Raw genomic sequence first — 15,146 nt, 5'->3', positions numbered from 1 at the left:
TATCCTCATTAGCTCAGATCCCAGACGCAGTCAATCTCTCTATCTTCCTGCTGAAATCTGCTCCATCCACCTGGCTGAAATCCCTCACAAAGTATTTCAATACACAACGGCAACATCTCCTCTGCCAATGTGTACTGACGCACGCTTTAATCGCCTTATCTACCGCTATCTCTCTCATCAGGCTCCTCTCCCGTCTAACTCTGGTCTTATCTATAACGCCGGTGGTCAGGGGGAACAGACACGCCCAAGAGACACGTCTTTAATGAATGGCGAACTGTTAACTTACTTGAACTTAAAGAACAACATCGAGTAACAACGATAAGAAACCTAAAGCTAAAGTAGGTTGCTAGAATACACACTTGCTTTAAAATTCAAGAAGCGTTGTTGATAAGGTTAAAGCTCTATTTAGAAATCTGCAACTAATTCGACTAACATTCTTACACACCGAGGTGTGTTTCAGCACAGAGAAGCCAAAAGACAATAAAGAAGAAGACAGATGAAGGAAAGCCATAGACAGCCAGACAGCGCCCCCCACCCCCCCTCACACACACCCACCCAAACAAGCACACACAAATGCAAAATGCTGAAGGCTTGTGTGTGTGTGTGTTGTGGTGTGCTGGGCTAAGGAATGGTGGCCTGTACGGTTGACATGGAAACCACAGGAGGATACAGCAGGGTGCCATGTGGCACAAACAACTTGTCTACCAGAGACAACACACACCTCCCAACGGACCATAGAGATGGACTTGTCAGGACTGGTAATCACACCAGCAACTCTCCTCACACGACACACCCTCCCACTTCATCCACTCAGGTACAGAGGTGTTGTTGTGGTTGGAGTTCTTCATGTTGTACTCACAACATGAAGCGCCTGCTAAGACTGCTAAGACTTTTGATCCGACAAGATGACAACACACACACAGTGTGTGTGTGTGTGTGTGTGTGTGTGTGTATGTGTGTGTTATATCACACATACACACACACAGTGTGTGTGTGTGTGTGTGTGTGTGTGTATGTGTGTGTTATATCTTCTTGTCACATCAAAGATCCACCCAGTGTCTATGTGGAAAGCTCTGGGACAAGCACCCACAGACAAAGGTCTGTGGATGAGTCCCAAACTGAACTATAGAGAATAGTATGAAGTTGATCTAAAATCGTATTCACACAAAGTGTGCAACCAACGGTACGCTAAAGAACAAATCATACTTCTGCATCGGCCACGTATGGGAAGAACCACGGTGGCTGCTCATAGACCGTAGAAGTCCCTTTTGCCAGTCGATGACCTCATAGACGAAGACGTGCAGTTATCCTCGAGCTCAACAACACGTTGCACTCCTCTGCCGGGGGTCCTCCTGGCAAGTAATTGCTGATTGGTTGAGCGCAGAGCATGCGCTATGTATTGTTTGGTTTCCTACCGCGAGACATATTAAATGAAGGCACCAGGCGAAATCAAAACACTGTATTTTGAGTTGGTGGCGACACACCAAGTACTTTTCAGCTGTCCGTTTGAATGATTTTGCAACATCTTTATCGCATGGTTGAAGAACGATTAAACCCGTTAAACATGTTAATGGGATTTGGAAGTATTGATGCAGGCAGGTTTGCAAAGAGCTGAGTCTTGTCTCTGCGTCCCGATGTGAAGTAGGCAGAAGTGTGAATTCAGCTTAAAAGATCCCGTATGGTGCCACTATTCTGGCGGAATTCAGTGGTGCAAACAATTGGCTTACCCACAATGCATCTTGACAGGAGCACGATACAACAATCCTGACTTTTAAACGTTAAAAATAACCGCTGCAACCCTAGGCGAGTGGCCTCAATGAGAGACAACACACACAATTCCACCTTTCAAAGATAAGCAATGCTTTATCAACCTTTTGCGCCACATTTGTTGTTTCCAATACAAAGTCAATGGGGCGTGATGCCTTGTGACGTTGTGTCTCACACATACACATACAACTCCGTCCCCCCGCAACTCACCTTTTTTCCGGACCACCTCCTCAGTCTCTGGTTTGCGCGTCACTGACACCACCTTCATGAGCAGCCGACTGCCCCCCTGGCGGATCAGAGACACCACCTGCTTGTGGCCCACCTTCACCACATTCATCCCATTCACCTAGGACCCACACACACACACACACACACACACACACACACACAAGCACATAAATACATATGTATACACACAGACACACACAAAAACGCACGCAGGGACATACATACATACATGCATTAATACATACATACATACATGCATACATATATACAGTCATCCATGCATACACACATGAAGTTATGTTAAAACATAACAAACATAACACAAGGCCTGCATCCCAAATTGCATACTTGCAAACTAAAGCTGATAATAGTAGAACGTCCGACATCATAATTACTTTTAGCAGGGAGACTAAAGGCTACTAGGTATGGTTCCACGTCTACGCAACGCAAGAGGGTTTGCGGACCCTCCTTGCGTCCACCGCAAGGGCCTGAGGTGCACCTAAAATTGAAACCTTGCATCGAGGCGACGCAGCAGCAAGGGTTGTGATTGGTCTGCTAAACCCAACGTAAACCCGACGTAAACCAGACGCAGAACCAAAACAGGTTCAAGACTGCGTCGAAGCGACTGCATGGTCATCGCGTTAGCCATTGGTCGTAGGGCTGGGCGATTAATTAATTTTTTGATCGTGATTTCGATTTCAGAGTGAAACGATCACCAAACTAATATAATCGAGTTGAAACTATTTTAATTTTAATTTCATTTTTTATAGAAATTGCAGAACAGCTGGATTCATATCTGGACTTTATTTTCTAATTGACCATTTTGTGTATTTGTTTAAGGGGAAATTTCAAAGTTCTTATTTACAAAGTGTTTTTTTTTGGAGAGAAATTATGAATAAATGCATCATGTTTTCAAACTCAAAAATAATCGTTTGAATAATTGAGATTTCAATATTGACCAAAATAATCGTGATTATGATTTTTTCCATAATCTAGCCGCCCTAATTGGTCGTCCATCCTACCAGGTCCTAGAAGTGAGTTACCTCTATGAGGAAGTCTCCTGTCCTAAGACCCGCCCTCCAGGCCACGCCCTCCACGTCCACCGACTCCAGGTACTGTAGCGCAGGGAACGCTGGCGTGGGTGTGAACTCCTCGATGGGCGTCTCAGCTGCCGGGGAACACACACATGTTTGTTATGTTAAGTTAACACACATAAGCACACATGATGTAATGTTAACACACATTATGTTATGCTACCACACATTTTTGTTATGCTAACACAGGATAACACACATCATGTTACGTGAACACACATTAGCAAATGTTTGTAATGTTAACACGCGTGATGTTATGTTAACACACATTATGTTATGTGAACACACCTTAACACACATTATGTTATGCTATGTGAACACACAATGTGTCTGGATGGTCTGGTCCGTCCACCAGAAATATAAATTCACTGTACATTGTAAGTACACTGCAGACTGGATCATGCAGATTTTATGTAGTATATTGTACATTTACGGCTTTGTTGAATACTGCTGGACTTTCTTGCACACATAGTAAGGAGAGATAAGGTTGAAATTTAAACAATAATATATTTGCTCATATCTCTACTTAAGTTACAGTTTTAGAAGGAACGTGTAGTAGCCATTTGCTGTGTTATCTGTCCTATTGAATGTTATAATAAAAACAGAGCTTTATGAACCCACTATACACCCACTGCCACATATTTTCTGTTACCATAGCGAGGAGATCAAATCCCACTGTGAAGAAGTTGTACACTAATCACTTTCTGAATATTCGTGCACACACACACATTCACAGAGACACACACACATGCACGCAAGCAGGCAGGCAGGCACGGACACACGCGTGCATGCTTGAACACACACACACACACACACACACACACACACACACACACACACACACACACACACACACACACACACACACACATACACACACACACACACACACACATACACAATGTGCACAGCTACAAAGTCAATTTCATCTGGGAGACAGTCCAACTATGCTACTATAATTGTGGAAATATGTGTGTGTCTCTTTGTGAATGTGTGTGTGTGTGTGTGCACACACATGAAGGCAGTGTGTTTGTGTGTGTGTGAAGCAGTAATGCGCAGTAAAACAAACACAAGAAAGGATGCCCATAAGTGGTCGCCATGGTAACCTTCCTGAGCTGGAAGCAGGGATGTGCATTAGCAACGTGGACAGAGTGTGCAGGTGGATAATGGCACACAAAGTTTTCACAGTTGTGTGATTCTGGTGATTTGGCTGATTTGTATTCGCCCAACATGATGAGGTGTGATATCTTCCTACCGTGATCCCAACCCTAGTTTTCTGTGTCTTGAAAAGGACATGTGAGCCAGGAGGAAGCCAATTATTGGGCCACAGTCAAGATGGTATTATCAGCTGCATTTAGCTCCCACTTACACACTCATAGAATACAATTATAAGATTAAACAACATCTTGTGCAGCTGTGCTTTGGTTTGAATTGGATGCATTGTGTGTTGATGTGTATGGCAGCATGTGGGCGGCATGTGGCTCCAGAGGTAGAGCGGGGTTGGCTGGTTACCGGAAGGTTGTTAGTTCGACCCCTGGCTCCTCCTAGCCATGTCGAGAGTGTCCCTGAGCAAGATACCCTAACCTTAACTGCTCCTGATGAGCTGGCTATTGCCCTGCATGGTTGACATCGCTGTTGGTGCGTGAATGTGTGCATGAATGGGTGGATGTTAGGCAATATTGTAAAGCGCTTTCAGTTGCCACTGGTTAGAAAAGCGCTGTATAAATACAGTCCATTTACCATGTAACTTGCAAACTGTGAGGTAAGAGGAGGTAAGAGGATTGTGTTTACGAAGATTTTTAAAATTTTTGTCACACCTGCTGGCACATAATAGCCATCTGGGATATTTCACTATTTCCATGGCGATAAGACACAAGGGGTTGATATTTTGTGGTAAATTCCGAGAGGGATTTAAACACCACGGAAAACCTGGAGAGATGCTAAGAGGAGATACAAACTTCCATTGTTATTGACAACGTGGGGTCGCTGGAGAATTTGCTGGACGAACTGGCAGCCCTGGTGAGGAATCGGACTGAGGTTGGCGAATGTAGTGTCACATGTTTTATTGAGGCGTGGCGGCATGAAACTATTCCTAATTCCTCTGTTACCATCGACGGCCTTCCGCCTGTCCAGGCAGACAGATACAACACTGAAAAAGGCAAGAGGCAAGGCGTGTAGAAATGCCATTTTCATTAACAACAGATGGTGTCACCTGGGTCACACTGTGACTAAGGAGCGTATCTACAGCCTGGACATTGAACTATTAGCCGTAGGGCTCCGTTCAAACGACATATCCAGGGAGTTCACGCATGCAATTATGGTCACTGTTTACCTTCCCCCCCCCCTCGGCCAATGCTGTGACCGGAGGTGACCTCACACACTCCGTCACAGCCAGACACCAGACTCTGCACCCCTCAGCCTTTATGGCTGATCTCCGGGGACGTCATCACTGCACAGGACTGGTCCTGCCGTCCCTCCGTTCATGCACTGCTCCGCCAGAGAGAGGAGGATCTTAGAGCCAATGTTAACTATGGGGAGGTGGTCTGAGGAGCACAGCGATGACCTCAAGGATTGCTTCGAGAACCAATGACTGGGAGGATCTCTTCGTGCCGCATGGGTAGGACAGCCATGACTGCATCATAGACTACGTCAAATTCTGCCCCAACGACAAGCCCTGGATCACCAAAGAGCTCGAGACCCTCCTGAACGAGAGGTAGGCGGAGTTCAGGTGAGCGTACAGAGAGATCTATCTGTGAAGATCAAAGTGGGGAAGGGCAGCTACAGAAAGAATCTGGAAGACAGGGTCCAGGTCCAGCCGCGGGGCCATTGGAGAATCATTTCCTGTGACTTCTCCAGTGTCTCCAACACCATCCAGCTTGTCCTGCTGGGGAAGATACCCAGGGCGATACAGGGAGACGGTAACACTAGAGCGCCACAGGGGGGCGGTCCTGTCTTTATTCCTCTTCATCCTGTACACAGCAGACTTGGTCCACCAAACAGAACCTGCAATGATTCTCTGATGACCCTGCAGTGGTTGGATGCATCAGCTTCGTCGACCGGTGTAGCCGTCACAGAGAAGAGGATGCTGTTCAAACTCCGCTCTATTCTTGACAATGACTCCCACCCGCTCCGCAGAGTGCTGTCTGAACGGAGGAGTGCATTCAGCCACAGAGCCTTGGCAGTGAGGAGCTCCAGGGAGCGCCACAGGAAATCATTCAGTCCTGTGGCCGTCAATCTCTTTAACTCCTCTCCCTACAGGAAGTGAGTCACTCTGAACTCTGCACTGTCAAATTAGCTCGGTCACTTTGAACACAGCCATCTCACCACTTATGTAATACGTGCAATAGGCCTGCAATACACTTGGGACACTTGACTTTATTTTAGAGTCACTTACTTTACTTTACTTTACTTAGCTTAAGCTTAATATATATTTCGATTTTATATAAAAAAATAATGATATTCAATTCTGCTGGTTAGATGCATATGTTATCTGTAATAATAATATTTTATATCAATGCTGTATTTTGCGTTAGATTCTAGATATGTTTATTGTATTTCTTTTTACTTTGACCTTTCTGGCTTGCACTGAGCAAATGTAACAAATACATTCCTCTGGAATCAATAAGATCATCTGTATGAGTATCTGAATTCTATATATCTGAGCAGAAAAGAGCAATAGAGGCTGACAGAAGTAAAAGAGATGTGAAAATATGAGGAGAAGGCGAGTGATTTTCTCTGAAAGCTGAATGCTGTGTGCACGTGTCCACGGAACAGATGGGACAGCAAGCTGACAGCTCAGCTAAGGAGGACGCCACAACAGGGGCCACACACACATACACACACACACACTAACACACACAAAAACACAGACACAGAAACACACAGACACACAGGCCACTGAGTCCATTTGAGTTAATGAGGGTTTTGTTGATAAAAGCATGACGCCGATCATATGATCAATTAAATGTGCCATGTGACTAAGAACGCCAATCTTACAACTCGCTTTCACACACACACACACACACACACACACACACACACACACACACACACACACACACACACACACACACACACACACACACAGTGGCAGCTCACACATCGGGCAAGTGATCAGGTCGCCATGGGAACCTCACCTTTGGCTCCCCGCAGCACGAAACCGAAGCCTTCGTGCTCCTTCTTCTGTAAGACTGCATTCTTCTCCTCGATGATGTAGTCACTGGAACACATAGGGAGAGACGGCGTTACCTCAACACATTCATGACAATGAGAGAGAGAGACGGGGAGGGAGAGGGGAAGAGAGCAAGAGAGAGAGGGAAAAGAGAGAAAAAAAGAGAGAGAAGGGAGAGAGAGAGAGAGAGTGAGACATAGGGGATGGGATAATTCAGACGTGCACATACATGCTCACACACTGACACACACCAATGGATACACACAAAGTCACCTGTATCTATTCTTCTGATGACCCAATCAGCTTAAAAGCCTTGAAACCTAGCTCAGGATTCCCCATCGCATGTGCATGTGTGCACATATAAGTGTGTGAGTGAGTGTACTAGCTGTGGGATCAAAGCTGAGAGTGCAAGCATGTAGATACCACCTGATGATACCACACAGAGATACCGTGTGCTATCATCAGGTGGGACGAGGACAGCAGGACCAGGAGAACGGAGCAAGACCAACAGCCTCACTCACAGCGTGTTCTCGCCAAGGGTGACAGAAGGAACTGGTTTGGTTTAAAAAAGAAAGCTAGAAAAAAATGATGATTTGATTTGCTTAACATACGGATTTGATAAACGTTAATTACCTTCCAGAGCTATATACAGTCCAATGCCAAAAACATTATGTCTGACTGAATCAAAAACTGTTATGGTTAGGGTAAGGGTTTGAGTTCTGCCCCTTCTGCTTCGGCAGCCTCCTGAGACCGTCCTGATTCACATGTTTGTGTTCCGGATGAATATCATTCTGGTTTTGGATGGGCAGCAATCGATTGCCAAATTTGGCCATGGCCTTACTTCGCTCTCACAAAACTCCAGCCAATCAGAGTGACCCTCATGCTCCCTTCGCTATTGCTGAATCCGGTTGGCAGTAAAGCAAAGGCATATTCTAATATGAGAAAAGCCTTGTGTGCAGATTTCTGTCAATCCTTATTGTAAAGTTGATTTTATTTTCTATATTTTGAAAGTAGCCGACCAAAAATATTCCAACCCTGACCAGGCCTCCCTCTAAAGCTACTCCCCCAAAACACATAACTAGCGCGCTAGCAATCCGGTCAGGTGCAATGAGTGCACGGGCAGGTAGCCCAGTAAGAAGGTAGACAGACAGGTAAGCCATCTGATCATTTAATTTCAAATTAAATGTTAATCTAAAATATTACTGGCCTGCGACAGCAATATATAGCGGGTTTGTATCTTTCTTTTGGTCAGAGAATTTGATTTATTGATCGCTGTCAGGATGCAAAGAGAATTTAAACAAACATGCCAAAAATATGCTTCTAAAATAAATTGCCTCCCCTAGCTTTAACACAGTCTATTTTTGATAAAAACTGTTTTGATTACACTTTCCTTGGGTCTCTCCATCTTTTTTTTTTATTTGGCAGACTGCGGTGCTAGTAAATCATGAACTGAAGCTTCCTCCCCCGAGTGCTGATTGGTCCTAGCTTTTTAGCTTTTGGCAAAGGCTTTGAAAGGGATCAAGTGCAGACCGATCTGCAGAGAGAAACAGAATGTGAACAGAACGTGATCTGTATTGTCTCATGAGGCTGCTGCATCGTGTATGCAAGGCATATTAGGTGTTCAGTCCAGCACCCAATAATCTCCACAAATCTGGTGGGAACCTTATATAGTATTAAAATAATGCACAAACCCACCTTGTGCATTAGTCTTTTAAAGAACCTGCTCAAACCTTTTTTCCAGAACCTGCTTGAACCATTTCAAGAACCTGTTTAAACAATTTCAAGAACCTGCTTAACCATTTCAAGAACCTGTGTAACTCATTTCAAGAAACAGCTTGAACCATTTCAATAACCTGCTTAAACCATTTCAAGAACCTGCTTAAACCATTTCAAGAACCTGCTTAAACCAAGTCCTTTAAGCAACAACCTCAAGGAATAAACTCTAGAACTGTTTATCTTTTGTATTCTAATCAACGAGAGAGATGTAGATTGGAGTGAGTGGAGACAATATGTAATTCAAAATAGTACACATACAAAACTACATGTACAGTCATCTTCCAAACCTCTTCGCAAACAGCTGGCTTCTGCGTTCATTTCACAAAATGTCGACTGGCAAAAAAAAGCCCACATGTGGTAAATTACATTACAGCTTGTGAAGTTCATCACAATCTTGTGCGTTTATTTGTTAGGCGTTTTTAATCAAACACTACAGCTTTGTCTTGTTTGTTCTACTGATTGCTATTTTTGATGCAGTGCACAATGTTTGGGGTTAATGAGCTCAGCAGTGGTGCGCTCTCCAGACTTCTGCTAACAAGCTCCAACAGCTCTGATTGACTTGGTGATTGAAATGGCCGAAAAACATACCTGCTGCAGAGACTGTAGCAGGTAGAAGTTTGACCCCAGGTTAATTATTGACATAGTTTATGTCGAGATGTACTGTAAATCAGCCATGAATTGTGTTTAAACTCCACCCCTCTCATATTGTAGGAAGGTTACAAAACAGGGCATTTGGTGAGCCATTGACATCCATTATATTCCAGTGTTTAGAAGCTCCCATAGCTGTACTGTCCAACACAAGTGAGCACATACAAACTGTATGTTTCTCCAATAGTGCCGACAAACAAACTAATTAACAGGTTTTGATTCTATGTTTCCACGCCAATTAGAGACTATTGTGGGCAGTTAGAATGCTGTGTGAATATATTGGCTGCATTTTTAGGCCGTGAGATAATTTTGAATTCTGAGTGCGGAGCAATATTTCGTATAGGGGGTGTTTTTGTAGTGACTGGAACACAGCCTAAGCCCTCACTTGTGAATCAAAATGAAGTGCTCGGTTGCCAGTTGTCGCAGTTGTCCCGGTTGTTAGAATGTACACAGAGGGAGAGTCTCATTTGAACACAGATTTCACTATTTCCCCGCTGAATTCTCCACAAAAATAACACCCCCTCCTACACTTACCTTCGCGACTTATTGAATGTTGCTCTTTCACTACTTACGCCATCGTCTGCTTACCGACATAAATCTGGATAAAACCTCAACTGAAATGCTGCCTCAAAATAACAGTATACCTTCAGCAGTTGTATTTTCCTGAATCCAACTTCAACTGTATTTGTTGATGAATCTGTATGTTTCTGTAATCCCTATATCGCACATATATATATATATATATATATATATATATATATAAATAGTGTGGTTGAATGTATGTATGTTACAGAATCCCAAATCATGTAATCTATATCTATATCTATATATATATATATATATATATATATATATAGAGAGAGATTATATATATAGATATATAGATAACATGTTTTGGGATTCTGTAACATTCATCCATTCAACAACATTATGTGGAATCTGCTGTACACACCAATGACATGAACACACACACATTAGCGCATTCATATTTCAGTTCCTGAGTATTGTACCCACACCATAGCAGGCCAAACCTGGATCCACATTTGGCAAACCTTTCATGAAAGTGGCATTTAATCAGAACTGAACTGAAAAACTGGGGTCTATTAACCTGGCCTCTCTAAAAGGCTGGCTAATTGTTAAACTCTCTGGCTAAGAGGTTGGATATAATGGGAGCTCTCCCTCAGGATAGCTTGGTTTCTCAGACTTCCCTTCTCTGGCATTTAAACAGCATTTGCATGATAACACTTGGTCTGCAGGGCCCACTTACAAACACCATGAGATGGCTGTATTTCAGTCCAACATTTCACATGGAACAAGTCTCAGTATAAGTAGTAAACAGAAAGATAAATAATTCAGACACATGTGCAAATACTAGTCCAATGTTTAAGCAGAAACAAACTTGTATGTACTTAAGTGTGCACAACGCAACAAAAACGCAACACGCATACAGGACTGCATCAACATAAGCATGTGTGTCTTCACCCCGAGTACTGGAGTGCCTCAGGGCTCTGTACTAAGTCCCCTCCTGTACTCCTGTGTTTACACATGACTGTGTGGCAACTCACAGCTCGGGTGTCATCATCAGATTTGCAAAAGGACACCAGCATCCTGGGTCTCATCATAAACAGCCATGAGACCGCCTATTGAGATTTGAATGGCCTGGCTATGTGGTGCCAGGACAACATTTCTCTCAAAGTCTGCAAAATCAAAGAGATCTTTGTGGACTTTGTGGACAGGAAGCCGCGGGAGGGGGCATTACTGGAGTATTCAGCCATGGACTACAAACAGTTTCTACTCACAGGCCATCAGGCTCCTGGGCGATCACCATTGCATCTGCTTGGTCTTATTATATATATTTTGTTTATTTCTATTTTGAATATTTCTATTTTATATTGTGTTCATAAAATAGTCAACCCTGTGCTGTCGAAAGTATTTAAATGTCCAGACAGGTCCTGAGTTATACTGTGCATTTGGAAAAAAAACACATATTTGAGGCAAATGGAGGCAACGACATACACACATACACAGCCACATGCACGCTGTAATTAGCCCACCTACACAACACATTTGATATTTTACATGTCCCGCATTACTGGGCAGCTACCTTTAGGTGGCAGCAGAATGGCAGTGCCTGAAGTTGGAGTGAGAGTACATTGTTGTTCCTTTGAGATAATCCATTGACTTCATAAAGCAGGCTGTGAGGTCAGCACTAAGGGCGGTCAGATGGAGTGGTGAGGAACGGCTATGGAAGATTATGCAGCCTCATCTATATCATTCAACTGTTGTCATCCTTGACGCAACGACTAATTTTGATTAAAAAAAAGGAGCTATCAAGGTAAGAAATCCATGTCCGTTTCATGCCGTTATTAAGAATGGAAATAAGAAGAAAAACTCACTCTGGTCATAAAACTATGCTTTTCTTGCAAGAGGCTTTAGCAGCGTATCAAAGTGTTGAAGCGTGAAACGGAAGCACCCAGCCAGTTTAAAAGGGCACGCTGTCTGCAGAGAGCTACCTGTATGAGGTGAAGTTGTCGTAGGATCCCACAGTGTAGTGTCTGAACAGCCTCTTGGTACGGTCCTCTCGCGTCTCTGCAACACACAAAAGGGACGGTGATCAGTGACAAAAATCAGACCTTCCGTGTGCTAACCTGGAGCAAATAACACAAAAATCTGTATTTCTGCACTAAAAAACCAAACCACTAAACCAGACCACTAAAAAGAGGTCAGTGTTTTCCTGTGTTTGTCTGAGCGATGGCACACACAACCACAGAGAACACATTCAGACATCATTATCACCACTATTACTGACAAACACTCGAGCAACTCCCAAAAAACAAAGTTGAAAAAAATGTCGTTTGAGTCTATCACTGAGTACCATTTTCTTTAGACGATGACTGTACACTCCCCCATTCAATTCTGTGCTCATGCTACCTTATGTGATTAGCCCCAGCCAGAAAATGCACGGATCTTTCCCGCTTCGATTCTCACTCACACACTGCTGAGGCGTGTGCAGAGAGTGCGTTGCCTTGGAGATGGAATCATTAGTGGTTCTGTCGTTCCATATAAAGGTTCTGTCATAATAGAGGAGAAGGAGGGAGGAGGTAGGAGACAGATTGTAGTGTGCAGTCTTGGGTGTCAAGCTTCTTGGAGGAGAGGGGCCACGGTGAGAGCGGAGAGTAGCAGGGGTCAGCCGAAGACGGCAGATGGGAGAAGGAGAGTCAACAACGTCATTTCTAGCTTATAAATAAAACAAACACTAAACAAAGCCAAACTAAATAACCAAATGGACATAGTGTTTCAGAGTTTTGTGTGTGTGAGTGTGAGTGTATGTGTGTGTGAGAGTGTGTTTGATTGTCTCTTTGTTTAAAAGTGCATGTTGACCTATGTGTAGGGATGTAGTATCTATATTAATGGTACTATTTAGCTGATGCTGTTATCCAAAGCAACTTACAGGGGATTCGGATACATGTCATTAGGGAGGATATGGGAGACAGATACACTACAGGGCAGACAGTTGATCACAGCAACTAGTCTTTATTTCAGGAGTTGAAAATTGTCCAGCCCCCTATATATGCGTGCTTGTGTCTGTGTGTGTGTGTGTGTGAGTGTGAGTGTGTTTGTGTATCTGTGAGTATGATATGCACTATCAGTCACTGGGTAATGCAACTAATTTATCAAGTCTGTCATGGTGACTGAATATATTCTGGACGCATTCACACACACACACACACACACACACACACACACACACACACACACACACTAATGTGCAAAATTGACTTTGAAACAGCCGGCTGCCGTGCCTATAGGATCCATAACGCTATACGGTGGCTTGTGGAAGCTGAACCCAGACTCTGAGTACAGACAGTATAGAACCCCGGAATCCACAGATAGACAGGGCTGTCGCCGTGATTCCACACAGAAGGGCATGCCTGGCACCAGATGGAACCCATGGTCCAATCTGGATCAGCCCGACAGCATCTGGGACCGGGCTTTATGTGGATCAGTTGAGGGTGTGAATAGAGAGAAAGAGACAGATAGACAGAGAGAGAGAGACGGAGAGACGGACAGAGAGAGAGAGAGACGGAGAGACAGGCACACATACTCGGACGCACTTACACACACACACACACACACACACACACACACACACACACACACACACACACACACACACACACACACACACACTCAGTCACTCAGTCACTGTCTAACTCTCTCACACACTCGCTCATACACACACACACACACACACACACACACACACACACACACACACACACACACACACACACACACACACACACACACACACACACACACACCTTGGTTATTTCCCATTGCCCATTGCCACCTTGGTTATTTCCCATTGCCAGTCAGGTCCGGTACAAAACCGGTACAAAACAGTTTGTACCGGTCACAGGGCCAATGCCCTGTGACCGGTACAAACTGTTTTGTACCGGTTTTGGACCGGTCGCCGTTACATCTCAGATATACAAAAACACTATGGGACTATTTAGCAATAATTGTTTTTTTAGAGGTCCACTGTCCAACCTAAGTCCATCAGATGAAAGACACACAGTCACAATCAATGTAAGTTCGCCCCTCGCCTAGCCACACGTCCCCACTCCACGCGGTAATCAATTCCAGTTGCAAACCACTATGTTCATAATTGAAATGTCTGAAACAGACCAAGACAATGAGGCAGTACTGTGGGGTATGGTGTGGTGTGGTGTGGTGTGTTCTGGTGTGGCTTGGTTCACACTTGCACATGTGTATCATGTGTCTGTCAAGGTTTCTCCAAGCTCTCCTGCTAGGTGACACAGAGCTGACCCACTTTCACTTTCTCTCTCTAACTCTCTCTATCTGTGTCTCTCTATCGCTCTCTCTCTCTGTATGACTGTGTGTCTCTCTAACACTCTCTCCCCCTATTTCACAATCCAATTTGATTAAATATGATTGCTTTATTGTCATGACTATAGCTGTACCTATAGCTATATATTTATATAGAAGAGAAGGGATTTTTTCTTCCTTCCAAATGGGATTTAAAAACGCTCACAATAGAGTCAGGGTAACAGAGGGGACAGTGGCGGGAAAAGCAGACACAGAACAAAAACAGCCGCTATCTGTGAGATTCAGTCTCTCTGTGTCCCTCTACGTACACACACACACACACACACACACACACACACAGGAGGCGATCCAAACAGACAATACTATCAGTGGTATAATAGTCAAATTCAATGACATCAATTGTGCTGCTGAGATGGAAACTAAAGCTGCAGGTTTGGCACCAGTGTGGTGTCATGCAAGTCCAAAGGTGAGCCTGAGATGCAGAGTATGGTTCAGCCAGGGTTCAGCTGCTATCTAGACCCTCTGTTGATAATGACTGGGAGGCATGGGAAGTGCATACAGAGAGGAAGCGATTTCTTTCCATTCCGGTGGAACGAACAGGTTGTGTT

The 15,146-nt window shown here is 44.0% G+C and overlaps 1 protein-coding gene across 9 annotated transcripts in view; it reads right to left on the bottom strand.

Annotated features, from left to right (window-relative positions):
- Window positions 1-15,146, bottom strand: part of shank3a (SH3 and multiple ankyrin repeat domains 3a) — a 146,968-nt gene that overhangs the window by 14,010 nt on the left and 117,812 nt on the right. For all 9 annotated transcript variants that reach the window (XR_014637866.1, XR_014637867.1, XR_014637868.1 and 6 more), the window contains exons 14-17: window positions 12,198-12,273; window positions 7,226-7,308; window positions 3,039-3,163; window positions 1,978-2,113 (exon numbers count right to left, since the gene is read on the bottom strand). Coding sequence is in view for 6 of the 9 variants with exons in the window: in XM_084477570.1 (XP_084333696.1) it covers window positions 1,978-2,113; window positions 3,039-3,163; window positions 7,226-7,308; window positions 12,198-12,273 (420 nt within the window). In the remaining 3 variants the exon portion in view is untranslated. The remainder of the gene's footprint in view (window positions 1-1,977; window positions 2,114-3,038; window positions 3,164-7,225; window positions 7,309-12,197; window positions 12,274-15,146) is intronic.

This window comes from Micromesistius poutassou (genome assembly GCF_964030765.1).
Source record: "Micromesistius poutassou genome assembly, chromosome: 13".
Lineage (NCBI taxonomy): Eukaryota > Metazoa > Chordata > Actinopteri > Gadiformes > Gadidae > Micromesistius > Micromesistius poutassou.
The sequence above is the reverse complement of the archived record's forward strand: the minus strand, read 5'-3'. Positions and strand labels throughout refer to the sequence as shown.